The 25,156-nt window shown below is 49.2% G+C and overlaps 1 protein-coding gene across 5 annotated transcripts in view; it reads left to right on the forward strand.

Annotated features, from left to right (window-relative positions):
• Positions 1–25,156, forward strand: part of PHACTR2 (phosphatase and actin regulator 2) — a 166,529-nt gene that overhangs the window by 56,227 nt on the left and 85,146 nt on the right. For 4 of the 5 annotated variants that reach the window (XM_077143370.1, XM_077143368.1, XM_077143371.1 and 1 more), the window contains exon 1: positions 10,370–10,433. The exons of the other annotated variant lie outside the window; for it this stretch is intronic. In XM_077143370.1, the coding sequence (XP_076999485.1) occupies positions 10,388–10,433 (46 nt within the window). In that variant the 5' untranslated portion in view covers positions 10,370–10,387. Of the gene's footprint in view, positions 1–10,369; positions 10,434–25,156 lie in introns of those variants that run through there. 5 annotated transcript variants of the gene reach the window in all.

Below are 25,156 nucleotides of genomic sequence, written 5' to 3' on the forward strand. Positions count from 1 at the left end.
CTGAAACAACCTAATTATAGTGCCCTCGGCCATGGATGGGCTTTAAGGACACGCTTTTCTGGGGTACATGCAGCTTCAAACCTCCACAGTAAGCAAGAAACGGCCTCCAAGGGACATGCCGTCATGTGAGGGAGACAGCCGAGGAAGAAGCCCGGGGGAGGATTCCATGGGGAGGTTGCTTTGGAAATACAGGACAGGCCCCAGCCGGCATCCCGTCTAAGCTGGCCTGTCCCTTAGAATAGCGACTATAGGTTTATACACAGGGAAGAGAGGACAGATCCTGAGGGCCAGTCAACCCAAGTAAACAGAAAATGAAACCTTGAGAGAGGCTGAGTACTGTTGACAGTAGAAGAGGGGGGCAGACAGATTTCAGACCCAAGCCTTTCCAGAAAGACAGACGGGAAGAGAAAATGCCATGAACTGTAAGCAGATGGATGTCAGCAAGCTGTGAGAGAGAAAGTCTCTGTCTTCAGATGGGAATATCAGTTTTCAGTGTAAGTTTCTAGATACTTCCATATTGACATAAACGATGGAATACAACTAAAATATTCATAGTTTGTTACATAATGTGAAAAACTCCAGAAGAAGTAAGGTAACTTTTAACTTCGAAACAAAGCAAAAATTATCACCCAAAAAAGGAGAGACCGGGCGGGCCACAGTGGCTCAGCAGGCAGAGTTCTCGCCTGCCATGCCGGAGACCCGGGTTCGTTTCCGTTGCCTCCCCATACAAAAAAAAAAGGAGAGACCCAACTGAGCAATGCACATTAATTAGCACTGGCTGCTATTGTAATATAAGTAGTTGAAAATTGTATGTGTCATTGGGTTACAAAAAGAGTACGCTGTGTCACTGGTTCACAAAACAGTCCTGTTTAGGAGCCTGCAAAGTAAAAATGAAATAATCTGAGGGAACAGTGCAGTCTTTGGGGCTTCAGGGGGAGTTTTGGAATATTTATAGCAAAGCCAAATGCACAATGTTTTCTCTTGCTGAAAGTAAGCAAGAAGCCCTCCAGCTGCGGCAGGTGGCTGCGGCCCCCTCGGGAGACAGCCAGACCACCCCTTCCCACGGCCTCGCCATGGCGCTCACAGGCAGAGCTGTCCCCCATCACACACTGACCTCGGCAGACTGGCCACAGATATTCTCAGCTGAGAGTCTGGTCTGGGGCTGGTGCAGAGGTGTGGAACTCGACATCTGGCTCATCTAATACAGACCCTGTGACATACTGGGACCTTGGAGACCAAACACAAATGGTGCGATATGGTCTCACCTCCACAGAAAGACAGAACGCTGATGGCACTCTGGGACAGAAGTCACGATCAAGGACCAGATCTGTGAAGGTTTGGATCCCACCTTCTCACCAACGCAGGAAAGGAAAGTGGGGAGGTTGGGCAACCTCTCAAGAGGGAGTGTACGAACTCGGCATGACAATTCTGACCCTGCTGGGCTGCGGCCCGTGGCTCAGCATTTCTCATCATGGCTTGCTGGCCACCCACTGGCCTTCAATGGCACCAATCACAACTGACCAGGAGCCACTTCCCAGCGGTTCACAGCCTGGGGACGTCCAGCTACATGCTAACCAGGAGATATGTGGTAGTCTCGACACCTCAGTGACCCTTGCTTGGACACCAGCTATCAACTGCACTCGCTTTGGCACTGCAGCTGGACACTGGTTGGGTCCCTCTGATTCAATGTCTGCAAATGTCAGCAGCCCTGGGTGGACTGGGGTGGGCTGCACTGGGTCACAGAGGCCTGATGTGAGCCCACTCTGTCCGCAGGGGTGGACGGGAGGAGCTTTAATGCTGCATGCTGCAAATGTGGGCTTGTCCTGGAGCTAGCGGCTTCAGCCAGTGGGGTCACCTCTGGGGATGGGTAACGGATTTGGCCTTAGCGTGTCTCCATTGTGACCGCTGGCCTTTTTTATTTCCCCAAAGAAGGTGATCAAAACAAAGGATGATCTGAACAAGAGCTGTATTTGAAGTATTTCCAATTATTTGTTAGCTGGTTTCTAGTTGAGTTGGTTAATCTAGTTATCAGTGCAGCAGTGGGCAGTCCCCTATACATTATTTAGATGCATTTAACTACCGAATGTGCTCCCCACCAGTAACGAAATAGACTTTTATGAAAACTAGGGGAGTGGAAGTCTGTATAGAGGGAGTGCTTTTAAAATAAAACAATCATTTTGCAAATAAAAGAAAGTCCTTTTGGGTAAAGATCACTTTTTCTTGTCTATCAGGTCTGTCTCCAAATTGTTAAAATTTCCTGGTGCATTCTTCTAATTGAAAGCATCTACTTAGAGCAGTTAGGAGATGAAAATTCTCCAACACCAAGAATCCATTGCTGCCAAGTGGCGTGGCGTGTGAATTTAAAGTGCCAATAATCCAAGCCCATTGTGTGGGTCTGCCCCTCAAGTGTGTGATCTGTGATTTCTTCCGGAATAAATCTCATCTTGATGAAAGATTAGATCAGAATACCTCAAACTGCTCTGCCCCAGTCTTTACAGCCCACTGGGAGAATTTGTTAGCTTCCCTTAATGGAGAGGCAATTTGCAGTTACTGAAATCCATTTTATATTACAAAACTTCTTCCATACATGGAACTTTCCCAAGAGGGTTGTTTTACCTGGAGGTTTTTCTTAGGTTTAGATTTAAGTTTTAATACAACTAAGTTTGTTTCTAGGAACTAATCTTATAGTTCCTTTATTATAGCTTTATTTGCTGTTTTTTTAATTCCAGGAGCATGAAAGTGAAGCACTGTTGAAGGTAGACCTGTTACATATGAGAAACTACTTAGTGTACTTAGTTTGTGGTTCCCTTAAGAGAGTCTTTGAAAGATCCCGTCATACTACAAATAAAAACATTGCCGAGGATGTTTACCCCAAAGGAAACAAAAATTAGCAATAGAGATGAGGTCTTCATTTGCTTTTATCATAGAAAGCTGAGATATTTAATAATGGGCATGTGTTAACCCTAAAAATCCACCTGCATTTTCTCCCTAAATGCAAACAACAGCAACGAAACGAAGTTTCTAACTCACCTTCCTAGGAGGTGGTGTATCAGTTCTGATAACAGCCCAGGAGTTCTGGTTTTCATCTTGACTTGTCTTCTCCTGTATTCCAATTAATTCTTCTGTCTTAAGAAGCAGCCGCTCTGGGTTTTCAACGGGCTGAAGGTGAGGGGTGGACATACCACTTTCTGCTTGGGACCACTTTTGCCCCTTGGGCTCAGGGCACCCTGGCTGGCTCCACGCCCCCAGCAGGGACTGCCCGGAGCCCATGTGCCTGTCTCAGCGCCTGTCCATAGCGTTTCCATCGTCTGACTGGTGGTACAGTTTAATGATTTATTATGTCCATGTTGTCTTTTCTGTCCTTTCATTAGAATGTGAACTCTTTCGGTGACGGTATGTTGACTTTCTGCATTATTTTGTGGTCCAAGTACCCAGACAAACCCTAGTTCTCGAGGGAAATGCATAATAAATACTTGTTGAATGAATGAAGCATTTCAAATTTTTTCTTGTCTATCAGAAATGATACACAAGAAAAATGAATGAATTCTCAGGAACACAGAACCATTATGGATACGATATAATGTCTCAGCGGGCTGGAATCCTGTGCAGTACAGTTACGATCCAAAGCCCATCAACCAGCAAATGCACCAACCAGCTTTGGTGTTTCCATAAGAGCCATTTTACTCAGCCACAAAGAGGAACAGATACGGACACACGTGGCGGCATGGATGAATCTCAAAACTGTTAAGGGAGAGAAACCAGATGCAGAAGTCTGCCCGTAGCATTATCCCACTTATATGGACTTCTAGAAAAGAATTCCAGAAACATTCTATAGGGATTGACACAGGTCAGATGCTGGAGTGGGGTTGGGTTTACCTGCTGCTGGACATTGGGGTTCTCCAGAGAAACAGCACCCAACAGTGTGAATAAATAAGTAAAAAGAGATTCATTTCAAGGAATTGGCTCTTGCAGTGAGGGGTCTGGCAAGTCCACAGGCTGGAAACCCAGAGAGGGGAGGAGGCAGAATTTCTTTTGGAGAAAGGTTCTTTTGCCCCTTGGCTATGGCGTACCCTTGGTACGGAGGTGCATCTCCTTTACTTACAGTCACCTGCTGGTGGATGCTGGTCCCATCTCCAACCCCTCTTCACGGCCACCTCTAGGCCAGCGTTTGCCCAAATCCCCGGTCACTGCAGCCCGGTGGACATGGAAATCAAGCATCACGTGCTCCAAGTGCTCGAAGGTGGCAGCAGTCATGCTGCACGCATCCAAGAAACTCGGTGAAATGTTGACTTCAGACGGGTGGCCCAGGGTGTGTGTGTGTGTGTGTGTGTGTGTGTGTGTGTGTGTGTGTAAATTGCTCCTTAAATGGCAGCAAGCGACAGACAAGTACACTCAGTACTGACAGCACACCACCGCATTTCATCCTCCTTTGCTTTAGACTCACAATCCTGGGGAGAATTCCAGCCTCCTCTGTGTTGGGAAGACACGAGCAGCTGGCGGTGCCCCCAGCCCTTGGTGGGGCAGATGTCTGTTAGGTCCCTGCCTTAGAGTCCTTGCCTCTGTGCCCCGGGCCCCCTCCAGCACGGGGTTCGCTCCTGGGGGCCTCGGTCATTCCTGGTGACCCACTGGACGAGCATTTGCTAGAGCGGGAGATAAAAGGAATTCACGGTCACTGGCAGACTCCACATTCTCTTGCTATTATCAAAATCAAATGTAGAGTCCCAGCAGGGGGTTCTCCATCTGCATTTCAAGTTGTTATAAGAAGGAAAGAATGTCAGTGTCCACCTTTCCTCTCCCACATGTTCATCAGGGGCCTCGGCGAGGACGGATTGGGGTCCAGGCACGGAGGCAGATAAGACAATGGTTTAGGCCTCACGTTAAGCCAAGATTTCGTGCAAATTGGACATTAATGATTGACGATGTCTTTCAGGACTTCGCTCTAGATTTTGGTCAGTAAATTAAAATGTCCTTAGTTTTGTAGCAGCTATCAGAGTTTTAAATACTGTGGATGAAGAATCTGTTTGGCTTACGAAATGAAGTGCAGCAAATTGCAGACACTTTTCCTCCCAGGGCAGGCGGAAGTTTTCGGAAAAGGAAATTCCAGTCCCGCCTCTGGAGGGCTTTGTTTCCCAGGGTGTCTTCTCCAGCCGCCCAGCTCCATCCCGGGTGAGCACAGAGGGGGCACACCACACCCCTGCAGAGACCCGCCAGGGCCAGGGCGAGGCAGAGGCCAGGAATTTTGTTAATCCTTTTGTTTTGCTTGAGCAAGAAGAAGAAGGGGAACCCAGGAAACAAGTCATAGGAAAATATCAGAACAATAGGAAAGAAAAGGCCTCCTTAAGGGTTTGCTTCCTGCTCTAATACCCGTGGAATGTGGTTTTCACTGTTGCTGAACAAAACTAGAATGTCCCCAGCTGTAATTCTTTTCTTTAAAAAAGTTCTCCTTTGTCTGTTTATATTTTCATGTTGAAACTAATATCTCAGAATTGTCAAAATAGAAGGTGCATTTCAGCAAGAATTGCATTGTAATTGCTTTCAAGTAAACTTTTTGAGAATAAACAGTAGCTACACATACAGAATTTTAACTGAAATTATAAGACCCAGTAAAAGTTTGATTTTTTTTTTTAGTATAGATTTCTCAACAAACTGCTCCTCACAGGATGCCTTTCACAAAATGTTTTGGGAGTAACACCAAGTTTGAGGAAACTCCCAACAGATATGCACTAGTAAAAACTTACCTGAATACTTTAAAAACATTTGCATAATGGCTTTTAATTTCTGAGTTATGTTTTCCTTTACCTCATTATTAGAACCTTTTGTGTTAAAACAACCTTCTAACTCTAAAAATTGCCCTGTCCTCCACCAGAGGAAGGCAGGAAAGATGGTTTCTGCTTTCTGGGAAATCTGATCATGGTAGGTGAAAAGAAAATAATTGGCTAAAATGATGGTTTTAGATAATCGGTGAATTTCTGTTGTTTCTTCTGACCGTTGTAGCTAGAAACAAACTGATGACATTTCTAAAAATCTGATTTGGAAAGTTACTAGTTTTGCACTTGTTTCTGTCCCACTAGGAGAGGTTTTCTAGGGCAGCCATGCCAGTCACCCAGGGAAAGTCCATTAATTCAGTGGGTCTTCACCGTCCAGTCCATAAATGAGGGACCCGTTAAGGTCCACGTCATCTACAGCCGGCCACTGCGGCTTCCTGGCCACCACCGCCGCCTGCTGGGGCCCCGCCTGACCGTTCTCTCCCACCAGGCCCCCCTCCAGCCCCCCACGCCGCACCCTCAGTGTCACCGCTGAGCTGGCGGCCCCCGGGAGGCCGGTGCGCAGATCCGCGCTCTCAGGGCGGCAGGGCTGGGCCTCCGCGGCGCTCGAGCCTCCGCGCCCACTCCCGGCCTGGCAGGGACCTCTCCGCAGCAGGGCTTGGGCGTGGTGAATGTCGTGTTGTCCGGCCACCAGATTGCGCGTGTGCCATGCGGACTTTGGCAGTGGGAACGGACTCTTCCGCGGAGAGTCCGGGATCCTGAGGTGGGGTCTGTTTCTGTTCACCCCTCCCGTCCATCGGGGGCGGGCAGGTGTGACTCGGGGGCCCCACGGGGCTGCTGGGTCACTCCGCAGCCCACGTGCTGCTGGGGCCTGTGATTCAGGACAGCGCCTTGGCGCCTCTTTGTCAGGGCGCACAGCTCTCTGGAAGGGGAAATTCAGGTTGCGTTATTTCTGGAAGTAGATGAATAAATCCGAGAAGTTCTTATGGGGCTTGGGAAATATTTAGGCTGATGGGAGTCAGTAGGTACCAGCATATCTGGGTTTTGGAAAGGTTCAATATCAATCATTCCTCAGATTCCAGTAGTGGTATGATAGGGCAGCGTCTCATGGAAGATAAAAGCAGTGGCAGCCCAAAGGCAGCTCATCCAGGCTCGTGGGCCAGTTGTTAAATCTGCGGGAGTTTTGCAAGCCAGTTGACGTGCAATTTGCAAGCCAGCTGGCAGCTGACAGGAGCCATCCTGAGGGTATTTAGATCACGGAAAGGAGCAAACACTGCTCATCAGTCTCCCCCACCCCTCCCCTCCCCCCGCCCTGTGGCCCTAACTGGTTGATAAGCTTTCCCAACACTTCACCAGGTAAGAAGCTGGTGTAGGTACAGGACAGAGCAGAAGATGAACTGGGAAGCATTCTGAGTGTGTGGCTTCTTCAGATAGGGGTTGGGACTCGTCTCATTTACATTTTTATGAATTCCCTGGAAAGAGGTAGGACTCAGAGAAGTGTGGGTATTTTTCAGATGACAGTTAAACCATCAACCCATGGGATTAACGCCCTGAACTCTTAGTAAGCGTGTGAGTTGGCTGGAAAGTGTCAGATGAGCTCGAATCAGGCAAGAGTAAGGCAATCTGGGAGGGAAGCATCTGAAAATACCCTTTTTAAATGATAAATTCTAATCTTTTCGTTAGGACCCAGGAATGACATCTGGGGGATTTGTGTAGACTTTTTCTGTGTTCATTAGTAGCACTTGTGACCTAAGGTCAGAAAGGCCCCCTAAGTGCCAAGTGCCCTTGGAAACTCTGGCAAGAGAGTCGGACGGTCCATCCTTCATAGAAAGCTCAGCGCCCATGCCATGCGGTTTGGCTTGGCGTTCTCCACCGCTAATGCAGCAGAGCTGGAGACATTTCAGAGAAACATGTGCAACCTGCTCATGGCGCTCCAGGCATCCCAGCCAAGAGTAAGAGTACATCAGCTCAGCAGGCACGGAAGGCTTGGAGTTGGATAAATAGGGGGAGATGGTGTGTCTCACCCCCGGATGTGTGCAATTTGAATTTGTAGAAGAAATAACAAGAAACACACTATTGATTCTTAAAGAAAAGGAGTAATGATAGCAAAATAGCATTTGCCTCAGAGTTTAACTTCCATCAATTTTCTAGACACTTACGACACTTGCAAATTTCGGTGTCTTTCCTTTGCTCAATGACCCTTTATGGGGGGACAGGAGGGAGGGGAGCGTGGCCTCACTTCAGCAGGGGGCTGTTTTTGTAGCTCCCTGTTCACGGCAACTGAAGACAGAAAGGGCGGGAAGGACCATTCAAACTTTCCTTTCACCTCTGGGCTCCTCTCTTGGGCTGGGTCCCCAGGCATTTTATAAGGAAATTTAGTTAGGATTGATTTCATTTACCTAATTAAAATCATTTTGGTTAAATCCTCAGTTTCTTGAGAGTGAAGCAGACCTCTTGATGGCATGTTTTGGGGAAAGAAGCCTCCCGCCCTGGAGAGTGGCGATTCGAGTGTGATAAAATAGGGCAACTTACTTAACTTTGATGTAACTGACAAGTGATGCATTTCAAAAAGAAAATAAGCTCCACAAGATCTTAATCGAAACTTTAGAACACATAATTATGTTGACGGTATTAAAGAACTTAGATTTTATTATATGTATATATATATAACTGTCTCACATTTAAGTGCTGGCAGTGTCCAGGATAACCTGTGAATGCTCATAGCTCTGATGGGTGCCCTCAATAGATATACCACTGCTTTTTTAACTTTACAAAATATACGCTCAGAAAAGTGGACAAATTATAATATACAGTTCAATGAATTTTCACGAAGTGAACAAATTTATGGCCCTGCTATCCAGTCCAATGTACTGTGCGTGTGTATATATATATATATATGGAGGTGTATGTGTGTGTAAATGTTTGTGTATATGTGTATATATATATATATGGATGTGTGTGGATGTGCGTACATGTGTGTATATGGACTGCATATGTGTGTATGATACGTACATGTGTGTGGTGTAGGTTTGCGCATATGTATGGATGTGTATCTGTGGGTATGTAGGCATGTGCATGTGTATGGGTGTGTATATGTGGGTGTGTGGGTGTGTGCATATATATGGATGTGTATCTGTGGGTATGTAGGTATGTGCATATGTGTGAGTGTGTACGTGTGGGTGTGTAGGTGTGTGCATATCCATGGGCATGTATCTGTGGGAGTGTAGGCATGTGCATATCTATGAATGGGTATCTGTGGGTGTGTAGGTGTGTAGATGTGTGCATATCTATGGGTGTGCATCTGTGGGTGTGTAGGTGTGTGCATATGTATGGATGTGTGTGTGGGGGGGTATGTGTATAATGCATGGTTGTGTATGTGTGGGTGTGTAGGCATGTGCATATGTATGGATGTGTGTAGATGTGTGCATATCTATGGGTGTGTATCTGTGGGTGTGTAGGTGTGTGCATATGTATGGATGTGTGTGGGGGGGTATGTGTATAATGCATGGTTGTGTATGTGTGGGTGTGTAGGCATGTGCATATGTATGGATGTGTGTAGATGTGTGCATATCTATGGGTGTGTATCTGTGGGTGTGTAGGCGTGTGCATATGTATGGATGTGTGTAGATGTGGCATATCTATGGGTGTGTATCTGTGAGTGTGTGGATGTGTGTATATGAATGGATGTGTGTGTGGGTGTGTAGGTGTGTGTATGTGTGGGTGTGTAGGCATGTGTGCCGGGGTGCATGGCATTCTCAGTGCTCATTCTACTGATCAATTGCAAATCCCCGTTGGTTTGTAATCATATTCGGGAGACGGAGATTTCACAGGCATTATAAGAGGATTTAATTCAACTTTCTGGGGGTGGTAGCTTTAAAAATAAATGAGCCTTGTGGTTGTTTTGTGTATTTTAAAGGCCTCGATGCCGGTCCTCTGTCTTCCCAGCAAGGCCCTTTGGAGATGCCGGGCTGGGCCTGTTGGGGTGTGTGAGGGTCCTCAGCCCAGCGGGTCACGAGTGGGTTTCCCACTCACAGCATCAGGCCCACCTGCTGGCTAGTCTGAGCGAGGCCGCTCCTGGGGTTTGACTTTTTTTTTTAAAGTTATATGTGTTCAAAGGAAGACACTTTTTAAAAAGAGGAAAAATGCACAATACACTGCAGTACTGTCTACAGAAGACGGGAAGGAAAGGCTTTGAAGAAACACGTTTCCTTAAATTAAGTGCCAGGACTAAGTACTTTCATTCCTTTTTCTTCCTGCCCTAAAGGCTGTTTTGACACTGAGCCCGTTTAGTTAGGGGGGGTGGCCGAATGCGCCACTGCCCTGGGGCGGGGCTGGAGCCATCCAGGCCTCCCTCCCCTTCCTTCCCCCCACCCCACCGCCCCCACCCCACCCCCGCCCCGTCTTCCCGCCCCCGTGACCCCTGCCCCCGGCTAATCTGCATAGAGGAATGACAGGCATCCGCTGGGCAGGGTCCGCGCGCGGCCGCGGCCGGCGGGACAGGAGACCCGCGCGGAGCAGGCGCGGGCCGGCATGGGCGCCGGGGAGGCGGCCTGGGCGCGGGCCGGCCGGCCGAGACCCCGCAGCGCCGCCTGAGCGCCGCCCGGGGCCCCGCGCCCCTCGCCATGGGCCAGACCTCGGTGTCGGCGCCGGCCCCGCTGCTGGGCAGTGGTGAGTCCCCCGCCGTGCGCCCTGGGCGCGCCGGGCCGAGGCTCGCGCTCCCTCCGGGGTGCGCCGCGCCCCAAGCCCCGAGGCTGCGGGGGGCAGTCGGGGACCGGGGGTCCCGCGAGGGCGAGCGCCCGGCTCCCGAGCCCGCGTCGCCACGAGCTCCCCTGGGCGCGCCCTGGGCGGCCGCGCGGGCCGGGCCTCCTCAGGCGGCCCCGCTCCTGGCCCATCGGCCGCTTTGTCCGCCGGGGCCCCGGGAGGTGATGCCGAGGGGCCTCCCGCCAGCGCGGTGGCCGGACCGGGGGGCGCGGGGGGCGGCCTGGGGGCCACTTCGGCGTCGCGGCGGCCGGGCTTGAAAGTTTTTCTCCATTTACTCGAAAAAGGGGGGAAGGCAGGCGCGCTGGGCACGTCGCGGCGGCGCGGGGATCAGCAGCTTTGGGGGGCTTTACTTGGGCTTGGACCGCGAGGTGACACGTTTAAAAGGCGCTGTTGGCATGTTTCTCCATCAGCGATGGCTGTAAAACCCTCCGAGGGGGCATTTACGTTGTTCCCAGAGCGATTTGGTCCACTTTGGAAACTGTAAACAACAGCAGGGCGGGCTGGCAGGAAATGAAGGCGGCGGGCAGGCTTCCCTCTGCCCAGGATGTCACCGGGACCAGCCCAGTCCCTCTCTGGGTGGGTGTGCCCAGATGGCCCTGCTTCGCTCCGTAGTGTCCCCAGTGGTTTTTTTTTGGGGGGGAGGGTGCTGATGTTTATGTCCCAGAGGGAAAGAGCCCTCTGCCAAGAAGAGAGATGCCGACCACAAAACCGGGAGTGTCCCATCCCTACCCACAGTGACTGTCCCTGGGGCCACAGAAGGCTTCTTGGGGGTGGGTTGGGGGGCTGTTGATTCGAGCCTTCAGTTTACTAAACTCCTGGCCTCTGATTAAGCCTTGGTTACCTTGGCTTCCGTCTGAAGCAGAATGACTTCTAGCTTTCCATTTCAAAATGCATCAAAAAGCTGTACTTTTAAATAGTAGTCCTGGATTTAGCTCTTTTGCCATGAGAGCTCGTTAGGGTTAATATGAGAAAAGTGGATTTTCCCTTTACAAGCATCAAGGGGGTATTTCAGTGCTGTCTGCCCGGAAGGGGCGCTGCCGAGATGGCAGCTCCTGGGTTTGGTTAATTGTCTGTGGAGGTGGAAGGGCCGGTGCCTGAGGCCGGTTTAGTCAGTCTAGGGTTGAGGCAGCTGAGGGTGAAGCGGTGGGCTTCTCTTCCCGAGAGCCGCTGAGCCCTTTCTCCACTGGTGGTGCTCTCTCCCCGAAGCTGTGCCGTCACCCAAACACCCACCTGGCCAATTGCATGGTCCAGTCTTCCTTCTTCCCTGAGTCTGAGAAGGTCAAACCCTCAGCTCTAAAGTGCTGTTCGCCCCTGGTTAGCCCCTTGACCCCGGCTTCACCAAGCTCCCTCCTGGGTTTGTTCTCAGCCAGGTAGCTGCTGAGCCAGGGTAGCCACGAGGGGTCATAGCATAAAAGACCACTCTCCCCTTAGAGCCCTCTTGGGGGGCCTGAGCCCAGAGTCAGCTCCGCAGACCCCAGACTCCAAAGGTGCACGCCCCGACCCAATTTGGGGTTTTGTAAAATTTGTCATCATAGGTCAAAATCCAGAGTCACAGTCGGAACTTCAGGTGCTCTTGACCGTCCCGCTTTGCGCCCCTGGCTTCTGGGAGGACCACTGCTAGTTAATCCTCCAAAGAGGCGGTTAACCGCAGTTGGGGATTGAATCCTGGCCCCTGCAAAGGGCGTGCTCCAGTCCCAAGTCCCAGCCTGGGGGTGTGAACTCATTTGTAAATGGGGTCTTTGGAGAGTTAAGGTCCCACTGAATCAGCGGAGACCTGAGCCTGTCGTGACCCAAGTCCTGGTAAGCGGAGGCGATGTGTGGGCAGGCAGTCCTCAGAAACCAAGCATGAGGCCCAGAGAGAGCCTGCCATGTGACAGGGCAGGGCTGCGTGCCCACGCCAGGACACTCAGGAACACCAGGCACCCCTGACCACTGGGATCTCACAGCCTCCTGAGGACTCACAGCCTGGTCACACCTTGAATTTGGCATCCATTATTTCCTCTTTATTGGAGATATAATTCACATACCATAAAATTCACCCATCCTAGTGTACACAGTTCACTTTTTAAATATATGCAAAGGCTTGTGCACACATCATCTCCAACTGACTGAAGAACGTTTTTGTCCCCTCCAAAAGAAACCCTGTACCCCTTAGTAATGAGTCCTCATAGTAATGAGTCTCCGTTTCCCCCTTGTCCATTCTCCAGCCTCAGCAACCAACTGATCTGCTTTCTGTCTTTATTGGCTCACCTTTTCTGGACAGTTCCTACCAATGGAATCATGCAACATGCAGTCTTTTATGACTGGCTTCTGTCACTGTGTATAGTAGTGTCAAGGGTTGCCCACGTGTAGCATGTATTAGTTCTTCTTTTTATTGCCAAACAGTACTCCATCATGTGGTTCTACCACATTTAATTTATCCCTCAGTGGATGGGCATTTGTTTATGTTGTTTCTGCTTTTTGGCTGCCATGAATAATGCTGCTTTTAATGTTTTTGTACAGGTTTTTGCGTGGACACATGCTTTCATTTCGTTTGGTTCTATGTCCAGAATTAGAGCTGCTGGGTCATGTGGTAATTCTGGGTTTAATATTTTGAGAAAGTGCCTGGTTGTTTTCAGCAATGTGAGAGTGTTCCAACTTCCCCTTCTCACAGACCCATGTAATTCTCTTCATTTTGGCATACTCAGGGGGCCAAGGCATTGTCATGTGGCTTTGATTTGCATTTCCCTAATGACTAATGATACTGAGTATCTTTTCTTGTGCACATTAGCCATTTGTGTGCGTGTGTGTTGAAATGCATTGCCCTTTTTTAATTGGGTTATTTGACTTTTTAGTATTATGCGTTTTTTATATACTGGATGCAAGTCCCCTAACAGATAAATTATTTGCAGAAATTTCTTCCATTTTGTGAATTATCTTTTTATTTTCTTGATACTCAGCAGTTTTTAGTTTTATCTCATTTTTCTTTTGTCTTTTGTGCTTTTGGTGTTGTACTAGAAAACCGCTGCTTAATCCAAGATCATAAAAATTTTCTCCATATTTTCTTATTTTCTTCAAAGAGGTTTATAGTTTTAGCTCTTATGTTTAGCACAATGATACATTTTGAGTTACTGTTTGTGTATGGTGTGAGGTAAGGGTCCAACTTGACTCTTTTGCATGTGGAGATCCATTTATCCCAGCTCTGTTTGTTGCAGTGACTCTTCTCCACTGAATTGTTTTTGCACCCTTCGAAAATCAGTTGACCATAGGTGTAGGGGTTTATTTCTGGACTTTGAATTCTATTCCAATTATTTGTATGTGTGTACTTATACCAGTACCACACACTCTAGACTTTGTAGTTTTGTAGTAACTTTTGAAATTGGGAACCATGAGTCCTCCTGCCTTATTGTTTTTTCAAGGTTGTTTTGCCTATTCTGGATCCCTGGTATTTCCATTTGATTTTAGGATCAGCTTGTCAATTTCTGAAAAAAAAGATAAAGAGCCAGCTGGGATTTTGATTGGGATTGTGTTAATCTGTGGATCAATTTGGGGAGTATTGCCATGTTAACAGTATTTAAGTTTTGCATTTCATAAACATGGATCTGTTTCCACATATTTAGATCTTTAATTTCTTTAAAAAATGTTTTTTAGTTTTTAGTATACTTGTTCTTCCTTTGTTAAATTTACCCAAAGGTAATTTATTGGTTTTAATGCTATTGTAAATGAAATTGTGCTCTTATTTCATTTTCAGAATGTCCTCTGCTAGTATATGGAAATAAAAAAATTGATTTTGTGTATTGATCTTGTATCCTGAAATCTTCTGATCTCATATTTAAGTTTTAATAGTTTCTTAGTGGGTTCCTTAGGATTTTCTATTTATAAAATCATGTAATCTGGAAAGAGATAGCTTGACTTCTTGCTTTCCAATGTGAATGCCTTTTTTTTTTTTAATAAATGAAATCACCTTTTTGAGGCAGGGACAGCTATTTTTCTTTTAAGTTATTTCAAACCTGAGTGTAATATGGGGACAGTTTGTGTTGGCTCACGATAGAAAGAGCCACGGGGAGAAATCTGGAGTTTTATGGTTTTCAGGCCTGCATACATAACCAGGGTTTGCTTTTCCCTGTTTCCTGCCACACGCACTGTCATCCCCGACCTCACTGAAGTGACCACGTTCTCTTCGGCCTGAAAGGCGTTTAAGGATCCCAGGGGCCCTCCCAGGGGAGGAGCCCTGCCCCCACCACATGCAGGGTCCCAGGTCATGGAGCCCTGCCCTACCCCAGCTCTTCCTGGAGAGCCCAGTAGCCTGTGGGTGTAGCCCCCTGGGCTGCCCCCCCACGAGCTAGGGATGGGGCAGGCACCTGCGGGGGCCCTGGGCCGTGGCTGTGCCTCCCCTGGAGGTAGGCCCTGTGGGGGACAAGGCCAAGGGGGCTTGGGGACTGTGGTGTTCTTCTCCCAGCTACTGGAAGGGTGAACATCATCCTTCAGGGAGAAAACTGCAGTCCGCGGCCGGGACCTCTCACCCTCCAGTCCCCAAAGCACGTCCCTGCCTGCTGTCCCCCCCAGGTGCCCCACCCCCGGGCAGGCCCCCCTCCCACTGCCCTCCCCGCGCTCTCCCCAGCCCAGCCGTGGACAAACACTTGTGCTCGTCTGGTATTTCTTCTCCTTCCTGATTGCCCGGCCAGAGCCTCCAGTGCAAGACGAAATAAGAGTGGCCAGATGAGCATTCTTGTTCCTGATCTTAGGGGGAGGCGTTCGGTCTTTCATCAAGTATGGCATTAGCTGTGGGGTTTTCATACATGCCTTTTATCAGGTCAAAGAAGTTCCCTTCTCTTCCCAGTGTGTATTCTTACTATGAAAGAGTTTTAGATTTTTTTTCAATGTTTTTTCTAACTCTATTGAGAAGACCATGTACTTTTTGTCCTTTATTCTACTAATATGTTTTCCATTCTTTGATTTTTGAATGTTAAACCAGCCTTGCATTCCTGGGATCAATGTCACTTGGTCATGGTGTATAATCTTTTTATATGCGACTAGATTTCGTTTGCTAGTAGTTTGTTGGGGGTTAGACTCACAATTTCCAAGCGCAGGCTACACATACGTGTCCCCCATAATGAGAGTCTCAGACTCCTTGGTCTTGTCCCCAAGGGTTGGCATTTCCACTCTTCCCTTTGCCAGGCACAGAGCCTTGCAGAATGGATGCAGCAAACGCCTGTGCATGTGTGAGTGAACCCACGAATGGTGCTAGGGAGCAGCCTGGCTCCTTTAAGCCAATGATTATCTGAATGAGTGAGAGGTGTTATTTTATTTTCTTCCATTTCTGGAATTGCACATTACTCAGGCACTCTTGTCTGAAGGGTGGGGTCTGCTTCGGTGATTATTTCTTCCAGTTCTCCTCAGTCCCCCAGCCCCCGCCACATGCCCCAGACCACCCAGGGCTGCTTTGCCCGGCCCTCAGGTAGAAAGGGCAGACAAGGCCACTCGTTTTCCGGAGGCCAGCGACTGACCCATGCAGGATCTCACACAGATCGAGAGGACCTATCTCTAGCTGTGTGTGCGGGTCTCCACATGTGGTCAGGACTTTGGTCTTAGTCTGCTGGGGCTGCTATGACCAGCACCGCTCTCTGGTTGGTGTAACTGCGGGCACTTGCTGTCACACGGTTTCAGGCCGGAAGTCCAAACGCGAGGGTCAGCCAGGCAAGGCTTTCTCCCTGAAGTGGAAGGTTGCGTTTGGTGTCACCGCGGCACACCTGGGCTCTTGGGTGTGTGTCTTGGCCTTGTCACCTGGCCACCTCTCCATCCTGCTGTCAGCTCTTCCACTTTCCACTGACTTCTGGCTTCCCTCTGTGGACTTCTCTGACCACGTCTGAGTTTCTTCTGCTTGTAAAAGTCTCCCACAAGGAGGACTCAGGCCCACCTGATTCATCTGACCACACCTAAATAGGATCTTAGGAGATGCTGTTCACAAATGAGGCCACCCCTTAACTAGCAGCTATTTTCAAGGGGTCCTGAAGACCCTGTGGCTGCTCCTGGGGCGCACACCCACAGGAATGTGAGTTAAGAACATGCCTTTTCTTGGGGTACAGGATTCAACCTGCCGTACCTTGTGACAGGGCGTAGGAAGAAATCATAAAGGCAGAGCTAGGTAGTTTGCTTTTCTTCATGAAAATAGTGTGCACAGGGTCAAAAGCCAGACCTTACAGGGGAATTTGGAACAAAAATGTGTTTTTCTTCCACCCAAACCCCCAGACCCACTCCCCAATTGTAACCCAGCATAAAATTTGTTTTCATTCCAGTTTCAATTCATTTATGTATTTTTATGAAAAAGCAAGTAGACACATGATACATAGCACTCTATGCTTTGAGATTTTCATATGATATGACTTGAAAATTTTTCCATATTGATTTATTTAATCCTATTTAAAAACCTTAACATTATAGTATGTAGGTATATCATAATTTCCTTTCAAAGAACCCAGTGGGTGCTTTATATTATTTTTGGTGTGTGTGCGCGTGTATGCGCTGTTATAACCAGGCTCGTATGAGCGTCCTTATCGAAACATCTCGCACTACATGTACCAGTAAAATCCCAGCAGTGGAATTCCTGGGTCAAAAGATTTGTGTATTTTATTTGGATAGACTCTGCCAAATCGCTCCCCAAAGAAGCTGCATCGGTTGATCTCGGACCATATGAGAATTTCCATTTCTGCTCTCTCAGCACTGCGGTATGCCAGGCCCACTCCTGGCTCACGTCGTGGTCCCGTGGGAAACCCAGGTCCCCCCTCTGCTGAGACGTGCAGGTGGACGAGCTGCCAGGAGCAGTCCAGCCCCTGCTCAGCCCCTTTCCCAGGCGTCTTCACTGTGAGCAGACTGCACAACTCCCCCACAATGCTGTGCATATTTACATTTTTTAATGTAAATCTCTGTGTAACATAAATGGTATATCCCTTTATGATTGAGGTGGGGTATTTAGAGTTCTATTTTTCTCTGAATTGTCTTTTTTTTCAACTTTTCCTTGTTTTTACATTTTATTTTCTTATGGATTTGTAAGGACTTTCACGTTACATATATTAGCCTTATGTCTATTGTATAGCATAAATATTTTTTCATGTTTTTCTTACCCCTTAAATTCACTTAAAGTATTTTTATCATATAAAACTTAAAATTGTTATGGAGCCAAATGTATCAGTCCTTTCCTTAAAAACAGGATTGTTAATACACGTACTCTCTTCTGCTCTTTTTCTCATACTGGAATGTGTGCTCCTTGGAATTGATTCTGACTTAAGCTGAATAGATTTGATGCTATGAAGCTTTTAAATTTCAGCAGGAATTTATTGGCTTACAGTTTTGAGGCTGAGTCCAAATTCGAGCTGTCAGCAAGGCAATGCTTTCTCCCTGAATGTCCGAGTGTTCTAGGCAGGTCTGCTGAACCCCTTGGGTTCCCTGGCTGCCCCTCCATCGCTGTCACCTGGTCCGCGCTCCTTTCTTCCCCCTGCGGCTTCTGGGTTCTCCTCCTCAGGAATGGGGTATTGGTGAAGGCTCACCCCGCCACACCTTAACTAGAAGATGCTGAGTGAGATTAAGAACTGGGCTTGCTGAAGTAGACAAATCCACCTAACATGTAATTAGACCTTTTAAAAATCAGTTAGAAAAAGAAATCAGTAAGAAAAGGTAAATACCCAAGTAGAAAAATAGCAAAGGATATGAACAGACGTTTTTTAGAGTATTGCATAGTTTAGCTTGTGAACTCACCAGAGGTGGGTTAAGTGCTTTCCTGGAAGTCACTTTTTTAATCCTTTCAGCGTTCTCACCGAGTCGCTATATAAATATCCCCATTTATATAGTGCTTGCAGAGTAAGAAACTGAAGCACAAGAGTTGTGTACCTGCCCACATTACCTAACCAAAGAACAAATATGAGTGACCGATGGACATATGACATAAGTTCTGAGATATTAAAAAAAAAAATCGAATGCCATTAGTCACCTCTGAATTTAACAAAGATTGAAAAGCATGAATCCCAAGAGATGATTATCTTATGGTAGTTTAAGTTGGTACAAGGTACCTGAGAGGACTGGAAATATAAATTAAAAACCTTAAAATGTACACATACCACAACCTAGAAGTTCTACTTCTAGAAGGATATTGTAAAGGAAATGATTAATATCTCATTAGAGCAATGTTTATCAGAGCTAAAAACTGGAAACGACCTACTGGCCAAACAGTAAGGGATTTGTTGAAGTAATTGGGAGATGATGATATAATGGAATAACAGCAGGCCTTTAAAAGTATGTAGAAAGATATTTTTAAAGCTATTTTAATAAATAACATCAACATGTCAAAGGATAGTTTTCAAAGTAATATTTTTAAAAACTGTATACCTGGAGAAAAATCTTTGTGGACCGAGAGTGTTTTGTGTAAAAGGGGGGTGGGCGGAATGCATGTATGAGGACTCTCCCCAGTTTTGGACAGGATCAAAGCCGAGCTGCCCACCTGTCCACCTGTCCACCTGTCTACCTGTGCACGGCTGGAATCGAGGGCCCAGGTCTCCCTGCATTTCTCCAGGTCGTGGACTCTGTGCTGTAAGTTCAGCAGCCATGTTTTCAACCCTTTTTTCCCCATGGATTCAGTGAGGAAGGCAAAATCCTGGTTCCTAATAGAGCTGTCTTCTTCTCGGTGTTAATGTCCTGGTAAGTATCACCCACTTGGAGAGATGGAATAGAGCACAACGTTGAGCTCTTCTCCCTTCTCCCAGGCCCACAGCTCACCAGGTCTGGCCCGTGAGGAAGGGCTCACATATTTTTAGCCTAAATTGACTCCGTTTCATAGTCTGAAAACCTCAGCCCCGCCGGGAGGATGAGGCGCCGCTGGCCGACTGGACACGGGGTTTGGCGAGGAAGCAGGCCCGGTCGTTGGCCTCAGATTAAGCCTCTTTGATTTGAACCGATGAAATGTCCACCGTGGTTTCTGACCACAGACATGGCAGGTAACTGCTGGTCTCTCTTCTCGGGAGAAAAGACTCGTATTTAGGGGCAACTGAACCGATGGGAAAGTGATCGCGAGGCAGGAATAGTCTTAGGAAAATAAACACGTCTTGGCTCCATCATCTGAAATGCAGGAACAGAACACAAGGAGCAGCGGCCGCCAGGGGGGCGAGGGCACATTGCTTCGCTGATGGGAAGCCTGGGCTAAACCTGTATGCGTGTTGTGAGGGTTCCTCTGTCCCTTGCCACCTCGAGGGTGAGGAGCTGCACCCCTTAAACCCCTGGCGAGTGGGGCACCCCAGCGCTGAGCACTGGGGCATTTGGGTGACAGAGGAAGGCCTGGAGAGGGATTTAGCTTGCGCCTGCCCTGACCAGCTGGACTGGGGGCACTGCAGGCCTTTTCCCCTGCTGGCCAGTTTGATTGGGGGTAATAAGGGGGAGACAGGAGGGGCCACTCCGTTCCACACTCCCTTCCGGGATTGAAGGAGCTGCGTGTGAAGACCCCCGCTTGGGCAGTGCACGGACTCTGCCCCAAAGCTCTGAGCCTGAAGGGGCACAGGAGAGAAGGTGAGGGGGCACTGGGATGCCTGCATAGAGGCAGGGAAGTATGGAGGGAGGTTCGGGAAGGAGCCAGTGGGAAGGTAAGCTGCAAACCCGCAGGAGAGCCACTGATTTCCTCAGGCGAGGGGACCATGTCTCCCCTGCCACCCCGCCAGCCCCTGCCCCCTGCCGCCCCTGCCCCCGGCTGCCCTGGACCTGGGGAGGAGGATGGGATAAGTTCAAGGGGCAGGTGAGTCATCCAGCCAGGGGAGCCGAGCACCTGACCTGGGGGTGCCGTAGAAGTGGGTCCCTCCGGTATCTGCAGCTCAGTCCTGTCCTCGCCTCCAGGCTCGGATGTACCCGCTTGGAAGGTCCGCTGAGTGCCGACCCAGCCCCTTTTGGCCCTGGCCTGGCACGCTTCACCCGGGGCTGCCTTCATGCTCACTGCCTGCGGCTCAGCGTCTGGGCCCGCCTGGGGCTGCCCTCCCTCCACCCCGGGTGTCAGCGCGCCCGTTTCCCTTCCCGCATGCCTGAGGCCCACTCCCCCTCCTGCCCTCCCCGGCTGCTGGTCCAGCGCTCGCCCTCTGCCGCCCAGAGGCTGCGGGAGACTCCAGCTGGCCTCCTGCGTTTGCCCTTCTACAAGCACTTTGCACATGGCAGCCAAGGAGTGTCTAAAATGGACTCAAACACCATCAGGCCTTACTCAGAATCTCCCCGTGCCTTCCCAGCACCCTGGGAATAAACCCCACCGCCCACACCAGGCCTCGAGGTCCTGACTGGCCCGTGCCTGCCTCCCACATTAGACGAGCCCGGCCGTCCCCTGCCCCGCCTTCGTGGCTCTCCTGTCTGCGTGTTGCACACTCCCCCGGCTCTGCCCGTGTGTTGCACTCTCCCCCGGCTCTGCCCGTGTGTTGCACTCTCCCCCGACCCTGCCCATGTGTTGCACACTCCCCCGACTCTGCCCGTGTGTTGCACTCTCCCCCGACTCTGCCCGTGTGTTGCACTCTCCCCCGGCTCTGCTGAGCCGGCTCCTTGCGTCAGCCCCTGTGTTTCCTCTCTAGAGACCTTCCCAACACCCTCCAGCCCAGGCCCAGCTCTCCTTTCCCTTTCTGTCTTTGCACCTGTCACCGAGACCACCTTGTCTGTTCATTTGTCTGCGTCTCCCCACCCTAGGACTGGAGCCCCGTGAGCCGAGGGGCAGCGTGTCCTGGCCACTGTGCTCCTCTAATGCCCAGGTATGGCCTGCAGCAAAATCCACAGGTGGAGTAGCGGAGAGGGCCCTTGGCCCAGTAGTGTTGCAGCAGCTTGGTGCGGGCTGATGGGAAAGCTGGGCCGTGTCCCAGAAGGGAGTGTTGTTTACGCAGATTCCTCAGTGCTGCCTCACCGCTAGGGAGCATGCTTATGTTGCTGCTTGTTGCTTTTTCAGCCAGCCCTCCTCCCTTGTGCTTGTGACTGCAAGTACCCAAGTAAAGGCCGATGCCAGCTGGGCTGGGCGACATGCCATGGCTGCTTTTTCTTTCCTGCAACATTTCTCCCTGCTGGCGCTTTTGTTTGTTTGCCGTGTCCTACGTAATCATCCTCAGACCTTTCTCTCATGGTGTGAACCTCTTCTCGTGATGCTCAGACACTCAGTTATTCCTTCACGTTCATCAGAAAGAAGTTTTTCCATCACCGTTGCCCGTTGCGGCCACAGCTGCACCCTGAGCCCTGCTGTCCCTGTTTTCCTCCCACTAGCCTCCTGGGCTGCAGGTCCAGGTTGCTGGGCCCCACGTCTTCTTTGTAGGGGGCCTATCCCCTCGTTTCGGCAGAGCAGGAGGGCTTGAGGCAACCTTGGGGTGATGCATTTTTTGCCACCTTCTATTAGAAAGTGTCTTTTGGCTCCGTGCATATTGGTAGGTTGGCTGGGGCATCCGAGCGTCGCAGAGCGGCTGACATGTTCACAATCTCAGGCCGTCACGTTAGGATTAACACTGTCTCTTCAGCAAGTAGTTTTTAATTAAATTGAAAAAGACTTTCTAGGATGATTGTTGTGGGATTCGACTCCGACCTGGCTGTCACTGTGGTCTAAAAAGCATTTTATAATAGCTTTGTAGGTAAATGGACTGATTTAGAAATATGCTCACTGTGATAATAATGTGCTGACGTCTTCTTAAAAGGGTCATATTTAAGTTCCCTATAGAATAATTATCATTTCCTATTCTTTTATGTTTTTTAATTTTTAAATTTTTTATTTTAAGGACACATTACCCTTATGGGGGCTTTGTCTTGATGGAATCCTGGGCTACCAGAAATCGAGGTTGCTATTTCACAAGCATGCCTGGTTCTGAGACTTTCCTGGTGTGTTTGTGAAAAATGCTCACTCTGAGCTGGGCATTCTAGAACCCACAGTATCGGAATCTTTAACAGAGGGGTCTCAGGGTCTGTGCTTTCAACAAGCATTCCAGCAGATTCTTAAGATGAGTCACAACCTCAGAAAAATAAATTAACGATGCATAGTTTGGGAAAGAGATTAGTGTGGTTTCAAGTGAAACTGTCTGTCCTCTGATAAAGTGTATCTTGACTTGAGCTAGGAGTTACAAAGTGTCCGACTGAGAGACCCGGATGTTCTGTTACAGTGTTCTGATTAACTGGTCTTTCACATGTTCCTTGTCCCCATTGGAAGCTACAGTTTGGGCAGAATCTGACTGAGAGAAAACGTGCCCTGACCTGAACCCCTGAAATGGTTTTGTGAGGTTGGGGTGGGGGCAGGGCAGCATCAGAAACGCCCCACTAGATTTTACTCTGTCACTCTGGCTTTTTGAAGCATTTAGGAAATGCAATGTGTTGAACATTCAATCTTAAGGAAGGTGGAAAGTCACAGACCCTTGTATTTTTTAATAAGAATACTTCATTTAAAGACCCTGATGTCCCAGATTCAAAATTCTATATCCTGAGGCCTAAAATTGAAGACTTACTTTATGCAATGGAAAACACTGAAAAAGATTCAGTTAATGATTACTCGTGGGTTTACAGTGCCTCTCTAGCCTTGGGTGGTGCTCCATTCCCAGGGGTGAAGAAAAGAGCCTGTGCTCGAGGGGTGCAGGGCGCGGCCTGCAGGTAACGCCTCTGGGACCGAGCCAGCCGCTGAGCTACAGGGGGCCTGAGTGCCCCAGGGTCTGGGGTCAGCGGACTTGCAGGGCGGAAGATTTTGACATTAGGCATATTAGGAAACAGAAGTGAAATGCAACTTCCTGCGTTCGCCGCTGCAGCAGCCCACTTGACGCAGTGCGGGCTTCTCAGAGAACCAGCAACCACAGCTGGGGGCCTGACGACCTGAGCAGCCCCAAACTGGGTTTTCAACATGACCCGCAAAGGGTTGTGTTGACCAAGTGAGCAGCCAGTCTTTTCAGTAAAATAAGTTGCTTTCTTCTTTGCTTAAAAAAAAAAAAATAGATTGCAGGTACAGATGTAACAGATGCAGCCACTTCTCTACTGGTGGAAATCCAGCACAGCGGCATCTTTGGCTGCTGCTCCCTCATTTGCAGAGGGGAGGTGCACTGGCTGGCCCCTCCCCTTACAGCAGGGTGTTTCTGCTCCGGAAGGTGCTGCTGTCCCCTGCGTGTCAGGGGGCCGCAGGGGTGCGTAGCCCATGTTGGGGGGATTGTGTTTCCCTGGACAGGTGCAGAGCCCCAGAAGCCCAGAAGAGCTTGCAGAGCAGCCCCAGCATGCTTTGCTCCATGAAACAACTCCCCTCCCTCCCTAGACCGCTCAGCCTCCTGGGGTGGGGTGGCGGGGCGGCGAGAAGCAGGAAAGGAGCTGGCCTCTAGAGGGCCCCTAAGCCTGGCCCCTGACCTGTATTAACCCTCTTAGCCCAGGCCCATCTGCGGCTGGGGATACTCAGCAAGCTGGACTGACTTCCCTAAGTTGCCAGCCAGGCGAGGGGGGAGGGATTATTAAATCCTAGTCTTGCTGGCTCCAAAGTCTGATTTCCTTCTCAAGTAGATCCATGCTAATAGCTAATTATTTCTTATTTTTTAAGCATTTGGTACAGGGTGCCAGATGGCCAAAGAACTGAGCAAAGCAAAAGCATCTTCTCACTCCCCTAGAGGTTTAAGTGCTGATGGAGTGAGAGTGAGGCCTGTCCCCATTGCTGGGAGGCTGGGATATAAGGGAGACTTCGAGTCTCAGTCGTGGCTCCTCTTGAGATTGGAACAGAAACTGGCTGCTCGTTGCCAGTCTTAGAGAGCGATGCCAGGAGCGGAGCAGGGGACCTCTGTCTTGGAGTCACTCCCCTCCCCAGTGAGGCTGCAGAGGCCCTGGGCCAGTGTCTGGTGTGTCCAGTGAGTTGGCAGTGAATGAGGGGCTGCAGGGCCAAGCTCCCCACGCTGCTACATTACGAGAGAATTCAGCGTCGGGTTTGAGATTTCATCATTTCCTGAGAGGTTGGAATCCTCATATGTGATGCCTAAAATGAATGCAAAAAAAGCTCCATAGCAATACTGCATGGACAGCCAGCTTAGCTAGGGAATGTGCCTTTTCCAGTTTCTTTACCGTGAAATTAATGTGCCTTTCTGACTTCCCAGTTAGGAGAAACAAGGTGAAGAGTGAAGAAAAATTGCAGATGCTCAATAAGAATATTTAAAGGAAGAAGGAAACGTGAATGGGGCGGCGGGGGGGAGCTCTTGAAAAAAATGAAACTTCACCATGCATCACTGTGAGAGAATAGGAGGCTCTCCAAAGATTACTTCAGTTATAAATTATTCCGCCCATTTCTCAATTTGCCTTAGACGGATTGTCTTTCTAAAATTACGCGGTAAGTGGCAGCTGAGTGTTTGCTCACCTGAAGAATTTGTTGCACAGTCCTGAGGAGCGTGAATCATCTTTCCCGCCAGCTTTGATAATTTCCCGATTTCCAACTTTAGTATTTGTTATATTTTCTTCCAAAATGTTTGGAAACACGCAGGAAGGCAGACTTGGAAGCAGTTTTCACCCTGTGAAAACTCTAAAGGCCTGCTGAAATGGAGTGCGCCCGCGGCCCGGCCTGGGGAGTTGCTGCCTGGCAGTTTCTCTGTGACTCAGTCGTTCGTTTGGTGACTGTCTGTGGGGGGTGGGCAGGGGGGGCTTCTGTGCTGCGGGCCCACCCAAGCCCA

Source organism: Tamandua tetradactyla, chromosome 25 (assembly GCF_023851605.1).
Source record: "Tamandua tetradactyla isolate mTamTet1 chromosome 25, mTamTet1.pri, whole genome shotgun sequence".
Classification (NCBI taxonomy): domain Eukaryota; kingdom Metazoa; phylum Chordata; class Mammalia; order Pilosa; family Myrmecophagidae; genus Tamandua; species Tamandua tetradactyla.